A 9,458-nucleotide genomic window follows, 5' to 3' on the forward strand; every position below is an offset into this window, starting at 1 on the left:
AGGCGGGCTCCACCGGACTCCATCTCCAGTTCGTCGATAGCTAATGAGCTCGTGACCATTCTGACTTTAGTGTGGTGAGTGGGAGGCCTTCGTTACGGGCCCTTTACTGTCGCCAGTCCTTGCCTGCAGGCTCTGACCTCCAGCCCATGTCCCAGCCTGGTCAGCCCCTGCCCCTGTTTCTACTCTCTGCGGCCTTCTTCCCTTCCTCCAGCCTCGCTGGTTTCCTGCCCAGCCGTTGCGCGGGCTGTGCCTCTGAATGCTCAGGGTTTCACGTGGCTCATCACGCGGTCTCCACTCAAATTTCCTTTCTCGGAGAAGCCTGGTCTGACCACTGTTTCTAGCCTCCTTCTCCTTTTTCATCGCTTTCTAAACATTTTGTTTTCTTTAAAAAAATTTTTTTTATTTATAATAGAGCTTATGCACATGCGCAGAAAAAGAGAGAGAGAATGAGCACCAGCCAGTCTGGACATTCTGAGATCATCTTCTGGAGCTCCTGGGATCTTAGACACTTCAGTGTGTTCTGGGTATTTCTGGCTGATAGGGCGGGGGCTGGAGGGGGGGTGTTACAAGTGCAGTCATCATATGGGATCTGGCCTCTCTTGAGCACAAATCTAACAAAATTCCATTATTTTTAAGTCTAAGGTTTAAAATGAAATTTCCATTTCTCTGCCTTTTGATTTTTTAAGACAGATTTTTGTTGTAGAGCATGATAGAAAGCAAAAAAATCACCCCCACCCCACCCCCACCCTGGGGGGATGGCCACACCGCAATCCCTTCTCCTCCATTCTCCTCTTGGTTTTGGACACATACACATATGTACCTGGCGTGAGTTTTAAGCTACCGGGTCCAGGACTTGAACTGAGACTCCAGCGATGTAACCATTATGGCATCTTCTGTTCCCATCTCCATCCTTTTGTCCTTTTGTTTGGGAAAGGTTTTTGCTATAGGGTACATGCACTTGCCAGAAAGACAGAGACAGAAAGCGAGAAATCACCCTCCTCCTCTTGGGATCTTGGGCATGCATGCACATGCGCCCAGCATGAGTTTAAGCCACTGAGTCCGGGACTTGAACTGCGGTCAACTACATGGGAGTCCAGTGACATAGCCATTACGCCATCTGCTGGTCCCAGTAGTTTGTTCTTCTTAAATGGTACCTGTCCCATAAATGTTACACAAAGTGAATGGACATCACCCTGCAAGAAGAAATTTATTTGTACATGATTTACTTCCTAACAAAATAAAAAGTAGTAATTTTCATGAATTTTCTTGTGTTATGTGATGAGACAATTTTGACATATGATAATGGAAGCCACAGCATAAATGCAATTTTCTTTTAAAATAACTATTTAATTTTATTCATTGTCACTTAAAAAAATTTTTTTTTGAAGTTGACTAGAGAGAGACAGAGAGAGAAGGAAAGTGAGAAAGCAAGCTGCCAGGTCTGGGACTTGAACCATGGTCAACTGTGTGGGAGTCCAGCTGCTTTAACCACCTGCTGGCCGCCATAAATGCAATTTTAAAAAGTTATTATTTTATTTAACTTTACTTATTTATTTTTAATTTGGTCAGAGACTGACTGAGTGGGAGGGAAAGTGAGAAAGCAAGCTGCCAGGTGGACAGGTGCTTCCAGATTTACAGTAACATTCACCCCATTTTCAAGGGGCTGTTCCCAGCCAGTGAACTCGGTGGGATATCAGAGTCTCTCCCCAGAGCCATCCCTGCACCCTCAGAGACAAATCCTCCTTTGGACGCCACTATCTGCCTGGCAGTCTCTCCTCCAGGGCCATCCCTGCACCCTCAGAGACAAATCCTCCTTTGGACGCCACTATCTGCCTGGCAGTCTCTCCTCCAGGGCCATCCCTGCACCCTCAGAGGCAAATCCTCCTTTGGACGCCACCATCTGCCTGGCAGTCTCTCCTCCAGGGCCATCCCTGCACCCTCAGAGGCAAGCCCTGCTTTGGATGCATCTGCCTGGCAGAGACTTGCTTAGAGCTGCAGCATCAGGCTCTTCCTATCCAATGCTCCTCTGTCCTCCCCTCCTTTTGTAAGAGTCAGCCGGCATTGCAGTCTCTCCTCCTACTCCTTCTTGTCTTTATCTATCATAGGTGGTTTTGCCCAATAAATCTTGTGTATGTCTAATTCTATCTTGCATTTTGCTCTATGTCCTTCCCCCAGGCCCCACTCCTCCACAGGTTGTTCTTTTTTTTAAAAGAATTATTTTCATTTAACTTTATTTATTTATTTATTTTAATTTGACCAGAGAGGGACAGAGAAAGAGAGAGAAGGAAAGTGAGAAAGCAAGCCACCAGGTCTGGGACTCGAATTGCAGTGGGCCATATGGGAGTCCAGCGCCCTTAGCCACCAAGCCACCTACCGGCCCCAGGTTGTTCTTGCAGAATAGATACAAACTCCAAATGCCAGTTTATTTAGAAGTCAGGAGGTTGGAGGCTGAGGATTGGTCATTCATTGAAGCTCTAGAAGGAGGGGCTTGGCTAGTTTTTGATGATGAAGGGGCAACCTGAACCGTAGAAATGGCATTTCTTTGAGTTGGCGGAGACCGTGGCTGTTGTTTTGTAGGTGCGTTAGTTGTTCGTTGACTCTTGCTTTGCTTTCTGTGTGTTTTTCTGTGTGACGACTGGGGTTTCACGCCATGCGGTGACCTGGGAGGTACTGGCGAGAAGTTGTTGAGGATGCAGCACTGTTTGTACCTGTCACACAGGAAAATGGACTTTTCGTTCGATCTGCAGTACAGCCTGCAGTGTCCGGGGATGTTGTGCCCACATCTTGCCCCTCCCCAACTGGCTGCAATGAGAGGACAAAGCAGAAAGAGGTCAGGATTAGAAGCAGCTGGGACTGGCATGGGGTGTGGTGGTTGAAGACGTTGGACTCCCACGTGGCTGACCGCAGTTTGAGTCCTGGACTTGGTGGCTTGCTTTCTCACTTTCCCTCTCTGTCTGCCCCTCTCTGGTCAAATGTAAATAAATAAATAAAATTAAATAAAATAATTCTTAAAAAAAAAAAAAAAGATTAGAAGCAGCTCAGGGACTGCCAAGGAGTTAGGAGGGGGATGAGAGCATTCTGTTTTTTTTTTTTTTTTTTTTAGAGATTTTTGCTGTAGGGTGCATGTGCGCTTGCTAGAAAGACAGAGAGAGACAGAGAGACAGAAAGCAAGAAATCAGCCCCCCAGGGGGGATGGCCACGCCGCAATTCCTTCTCTTCCATTCTCTTCTTGGAATCTTGGGCACGCATGCACACGTGCCCAGCGTGAGTTTAAGAACTTGAACTGCAGTCTACTACATGGAAGTCCAGCAACATAGCCATGATGCGAACTGCTGGTCCTAAGAGAGCGTTCTGTTTTTATTCTGAGATGTAAGCTGGAGATACCAGCCAAAGCACTGGGTGAAGACTGACATATCTCCCTTGACTGACAGCCTCTGGGAACCCCGATGAATACTGTTTCTTTGCCAGCACCTGCTTCTTGGAAGCTTGTTGAGGCCCATAGCTTTGCTACATTTGATATTACAGAATACAATGTGTGGGTGAAAAGGGGTGAGGCGCCAGGGCTTCTCTGTCAGGGAAGAGCTTAAACACTCGAAATTTGGACTATTCTTACCCACTTCACAGGCTCCCCTGATAGGGTTTCTGCCTCATTTTTAAAAAAGAATTATTTATTTTGGGGCCAGCAGGTGATGGGCGGTTTAGACACTGGACTCCCACATGACCACTGTTCAAGTCAGACTTGGCAACTTGCTTTCTCACTTTCCCTCCCTCTCTCTTACTCTCTGGTGAGCACACATATCCTGTAGCAAGTTAAAAAAAAATGAAGTTAAATAAGTAATAAAAAAGTTAATTATTTAATTTTATTCTTTTTAAAATTTGCTATAGGTCATTTGTGGTCACCAGAGAGAGAGGGAAAGTGAAAAAGCAAGCCACCAGGTCTGGGACTTGAACTGTGACTGGTCATGTGGAAGTCCTGCACCTTAACCACCACACCACCTGCTGGCTTGCCTCATTTTTTTTTTTTTAGAGATATTTTTGTTATAAGGTGCATATGCTCGCTGGAGAGACAGAGAGAGACAGAGAGACAGAAAGTGAGAAATCACTCTCTGCCCTCCCCCCACCCTGGGGCGGGGGGATGGTTATGCTGCAATCTCATCTCCCCCAGTCTCCTCTCAAGATTTTGGGCATGCACACACATGCACTTGGCGTGTGTTTTAAGCTGCTGGTTTCGGGACTTGAACTGTGGTTGACTATGTGGGAGTATAGCAATGTAACCATTATGTCATTTGCTGGTCCCAGCTCATTTGTTTTTAAGAAATCTAAAATTGTCAATATTGGTAAACCCGAGGAGGGAGGCAGTCAAATAATTTTCCAGAAGCTTTAAAGGGAACATTATGGTTGCTACTGAGAGAGTTTTTGCATTCGTGCTCTGTGGGATGCCAGGGAACCCCTTCCGGTGAATTCCAAGAGCTTTACGTTAGTGCTCTTGTGCCCGCCATTGACTGACCGGATTCCGAGCACCTTCTTCCTTCTGTGGCTTTCTTCACCTCCATTGCCTGGTCCTGCTTTGATCTCTCTCACTCTCTCTAGTCCTGCATTCTCTCCTCACCCCAGGGCCCAGCGAGCACCTTGCTTACCATCCTACATGATCTCTCCTTCCACCGCCTTACCTGCCAGTTTTGTGTTGTACATTGGGGTGGGACCCTAAAGTCTCTTCCTTCCAGGCTCACTACCTCCTTTGACTAACCAGAGCTGATCTCACAGTGAGGAGAAATGCCCTCTCAGTGTTTTAGAAGCTTAAATAAAGGGAGCTCCCAGAAAAACGAAAGAAAGCTACTTGGACAGTTTGAGACTGACATGATTTAGAACCAGAAACAAGTATTTGTGCGAGGTTGTACAGGGTGGGGTACAGGGACCCATGGTGGATGTTGGGAGATTTCTCCCTTGGTTGCAATTTGATGAGGGGAGCCTGACTCCTCTCAACCTGGCTTGTCTGTCATGAGGGCAAATAGAGTCGCTCAGAGTCCCTGGTCCCTAGCTCTCCTGTCCCCTCTCCGCCAGTTTACCTGGGGCCAGCTGGGCCAGGAATCCGAGGACTGCAGAGACCAGGAGCTGGAACTTCATGTCTGAAGGGGTGGCCCGGGGAGCGGGTGGTGGTTTAATGAAGTCAAGGCCCTCTGTGTAATGTGCCTGGAGCTACTGCCTTTATAGGCTCCACACAAGCCAGGATAATGGGCAGCACACCAAAGACAGTTCTGTTACTCAGAGCGGTCAGATTAGATCGGAATGTCTGCTGGACTGGGCCTGGGCTGATTTATTGAGCACCTGTGTTCTGGGGTTCTGGAGGCCCACAATATCCACTGGTCCCTTCTAGGCAATATTAATATTTTTTTCAATGTTAATTTTGATTCCCTGATCAAGGCTTTGCCAAATTTTCTCACCATGTGTTTTTGTTGTGATTATTAAGCAGTCTGTGGGGAGACAGTTTAAGACCATGCATGTCTCTGCTCATCATCAAAATTTCATCCTAGATTTAGCAATCGTTGGTGATTCTTGCCTGATCCATGCTATTCACCAGAATGGCTGCAAAATTACCTAGTCTAAATTTTTTTTTCTTTTGAAAAGTTTTTCTATAGAGTGCATGTGCTCGCTGGAGACCAGAGAGACAGAGATAGGTAGAGAGACCGAAAGTGAGAAATCATTCCCCAGAGGGCATGGCCATGCTGTAATTCCTTCTCCATTCTCCTCCCAAGGTCTTGAGCATGCACTCACACGCGTCTGGCATGAATTTTAAGCCTCTAGGTCTGGACTTGAACTGTGGTTGACTACGTGCAAGTCTAGCAATGTAACCATTGTGCCATCTGCTGGTTCTCCTAGTCTAATAAAAAAATTTAATTCATTTATAATAATGATAGTATTATTATTGTTTTTAATTGGTTACTGAACACCTGTGCTCATCAGAGAGAGACAGTGAGAGAGAGAGAAAGTGAGACAGCAAGCTGCCAGGTCTGGGACTTGAACCAAGGTCGCCATATGGGAGTCCAGCACCCCTTATCCACCATACCACCTGCTGGCTCTGCCAATTCCTTTTTTTTTTTTTTTTTTTTTTTGCTATAAGGCGTGTGCGCTCACCAGAAAGACAGAGAGAGACAGAGAGACAGAAAGCAAGAAATCACCCCTCCGCGGGGATGGCCATGCCACAATCCCTTCTCCTCCATTCTCCTCTTGGGATCTTGGGCACGCACACACACGTGCCTGGCGTGAGTTTAAGCCATCGGGTCCGGAACTTGAACCACGGTCGACTACATGGGAGTCCAGCGACATAGCCATTATGCCAACTACTGGTCCCCCACTAATTCTTTTTTTTTAAAAGAGACAGAGAGAGACAGTGAGAGGGAAAGTGAGAAATCACCCCTCCGCGGGGATGGCTGTGTAGCAATCTCTTCTTCCCCATTCTCCTCCTGGGATTCTGGGCACTCACACACATGTGCCTGGAGTGATTTTCAAGCCACCAGGTCCAGGACTGGCACTACGGTTGGCCACATGGGAGTGCAGTGCCTTAATCACCATGTCACCTGCTGACCCTTTTTGTTTTGACAGGGTCTCACTTGTCATGATTCTTTTGCTCCTGCTTCCTGAATAACTGGGACTGAGTGCACATAGCCAGGCCCAGGTTTTCTAGGGCATTCTAGGAATGAAACCTGGGCCTCCCACATCCCCTCAGCTGCCAAGTAGCAGCATCTACCAGTGTGTGCTACCATGGCTGGGCCTCTTAAAGTTTTCTTTTATTTGTTTTAGTAGTTAAGTATTGAGTTATTAGAAAGGTCATGATATATTTTTCCTATGTTTTTCTATACCAAAATGTGTCATGACTTGTCTGATGACCCAGTATTAGATAGCTTAATTTTTCATATTAAAATATCCATGTTTAGGGCCAGCAGGTGGCATGGAGCTTAAGACGTTGGATCCCACGTGGTCAACTTTGCGGTTCAAGTCCTAGACCTGGTGGAAAATCATGCCAGGCATGTGTAAATGCATACCCCAAATCATAAGAGGCGCATGGGGAAGGGGATTGCAGTGTGGCCATCCCCTCCTGGGGGGGTAATTTATCACATTTTCTCTCTCTGTCTGTCTCTGGGGAGTGCAGGCACCTTCTGGAAAAAAAGGTAAAAAAAAAAAAATCCATGTTCATACGACTGGCATGGTTTCTCTCCTTGCTGGATCTTGACTGGTGTAGCCAGCTGTATCTACAATCAAGGCGACAAACTGGCTTCCAGGGCTCCAGGCACCTTAGGAGCCCAGGAGAGCATTCATATAGGAGTGTGGGAGGGGGAGGGGTGGCCAAGGGGGACTCTCATCTCATCCCTGGGCCTTTCACAGGTTTTCTTCACAAGCCCCATCGCAGATTTCCTCTCACATGTCATTGGTCAGAATTAGGTCTTTTAATTATTTCTCACTTTTTTTTTTTTTTTTGCAGGGGGTGGTGGTGCTAAGATCAGGTGTAGAAATGTGTCTCCTGTTCATTACCATACGGTTCAGCCTAAAAGAGCTGGGTACCTTGGATCATCACCAAAAATTTCCATTCGTTTTTTTTGCTATAGGACACGTGCGCTCGCCAGACAGGCAGAGAGAGACAGAAAGCAAGAAATCACCCCCCAGGTGGGATGGCCACGCCGCAATCCCTTCTCCTCCATTCTCCTCTTGGGATCTTGGGCACGCACGCACATGCACCCGGCATGAGTTTAAGCCACTGGGTCCGGGACGCGAACTGCGGTTGACTACATGGGAGTCCAATGACATAGCCATTATGCTAACTGTTAGTCCCTTTGGAGAGGTTTTTGCTGTAGGGCACGTGCGCTCGCCAGGAATACAGAGAGAGACAGAGAGACAGAAAGCAAGAAATCACCCCCCAGGGGGGATGGCCATGCCACAATCCCTTCTCCATTCTCCTCTTGGGATCTTGGACACGCACAAACACGCGACCCGCGTGAGTTTAAGCCACTGGGCCCGGGATTCGAGCCGTGGTCGACTACATGGGAGTTCAACGACATAGCCATTACGCTAACTACTGGTCCCAGATTTCCCATTCTTTTAACAAGGAACAAGAAGCTCTGATTGATTTGCCCCAGCAGTGCTTCCACCCCTGCCACCTCCTTTACTTACATACTGGAAAGCCTAGTTCATAGTCACTGAGTACTGGCTCTGTACCAGGTACTGTGCCAAGTGCTTTACTAGATCATCATATTTTAACTTCTCGGCCATCCTATCAGGTATGTCATTCATTATATGCATCTTACAGTATGGAGGTGGAGGCACAGAGGTAAGAGGAACTTACCGTAGGAACCTTGATTCTAATGGCTATTCATTTTTAAAAAACCGATTTATACTAAAAGGTGTGTGCACTGACCAGAGAGAAAGCGAAAGTGAAAAAGCACTCCCCAGGCGTAATGGGGGTAACCACACTGCAATCCCTTCTCTTCCATTCCCCTCTCAGGGTTTTGGGTATGCATATGAGCCTAGTGCATCTCTCTCGAGCCTCCAGTCTGGTGTAGTGGTCATGTGGGATCTAGCCACCTTCACCACCTTGCCACTGGATGACCTAGAAATTGAGAAACTTAATAGGAAGCAGTTGCAATTTTCTAGGTAAAAGCTGGTTTATCTGAAAGCAGAAATTGAAAGGAGGGAATACACTGAGCTATAGTGGAAGGCATATTTTATAGCAGTTGGTACTAGATTGGGTGACAAGGGGGAGGTAGGAGCCCACAGAAACCCAGGCTTAGCACTTCCATGATGTTTTCCTGGTCCACATTCCTTCTGCCTCCTAGAAATCCCATTATTGCACCTAGAACTCTCTTCTCTACTCCATAGGACTCTACAGTACCTTGTCATGGTATGGTGGTTAGGGATCTGGACTCCCACATGGCTGACTGTGGTTCGAGTCCCAGACCTTGTGACTGTCTTTCTCACATTTTCTCTCTCTGTCTCTCTCTGGCAGGTGTATATGCCCTATAGCAAACTAAAAAAAAATATGAATAAAATTAAATCATAAATAATTCTTTTTTTTAAAAAAAAGAACTCAAAAACAAACAAACTAAAGGACTCTATCAATATGGTCACAATTATAGGCTTTCTCCTACCACCTGAGGGGGAAAATAATAGCTGTCTCTTCTCTGGTTCTCCATGTCAAACTAATGACTAATCTGCTGTTCCTTTGTTGCTCTCAGGCTCAGAGAGCTATTAGCTTCCTTTTTATTTCTTGCCACTAAGGTCTTTATTGTCTCCAACAATGCCTTAAGGCCCAAGTTCCCCAAGCTCTGTTCCAGATAATGTCATCCCCTTAAGCAGAGATGCAGAGCTGCCAGTACTTTTCTCTCCAGCCCCGTTGGGCAGAGCCCAGAGCTCAGTGTATAGGTGGAGGTCTGCTTCTGTGGAGTAATACCATCTCCCCACAAGCAGGA

General features: G+C 46.7%; 1 protein-coding gene across 1 annotated transcript; it reads right to left on the reverse strand.

Moving 5' to 3' along the window:
- Positions 1–2,315: 2,315 nt before the first annotated feature.
- DEFB132 (defensin beta 132) lies at positions 2,316–5,198 on the reverse strand. The gene is made up of 2 exons (XM_006154699.2): positions 5,067–5,198; positions 2,316–2,802 (listed from the first exon to the last, which is right to left on the reverse strand). The coding sequence occupies exons 1-2, from the start codon at positions 5,122–5,124 to the stop codon at positions 2,423–2,425; spliced, it is 438 nt and encodes a 145-aa protein (XP_006154761.1). The 5' UTR covers positions 5,125–5,198; the 3' UTR covers positions 2,316–2,422.
- Positions 5,199–9,458: the final 4,260 nt, after the last annotated feature.

This window comes from Tupaia chinensis, unplaced genomic scaffold (assembly GCF_000334495.1).
Source record: "Tupaia chinensis unplaced genomic scaffold, TupChi_1.0 Scaffold000418_1, whole genome shotgun sequence".
NCBI lineage: Eukaryota > Metazoa > Chordata > Mammalia > Scandentia > Tupaiidae > Tupaia > Tupaia belangeri.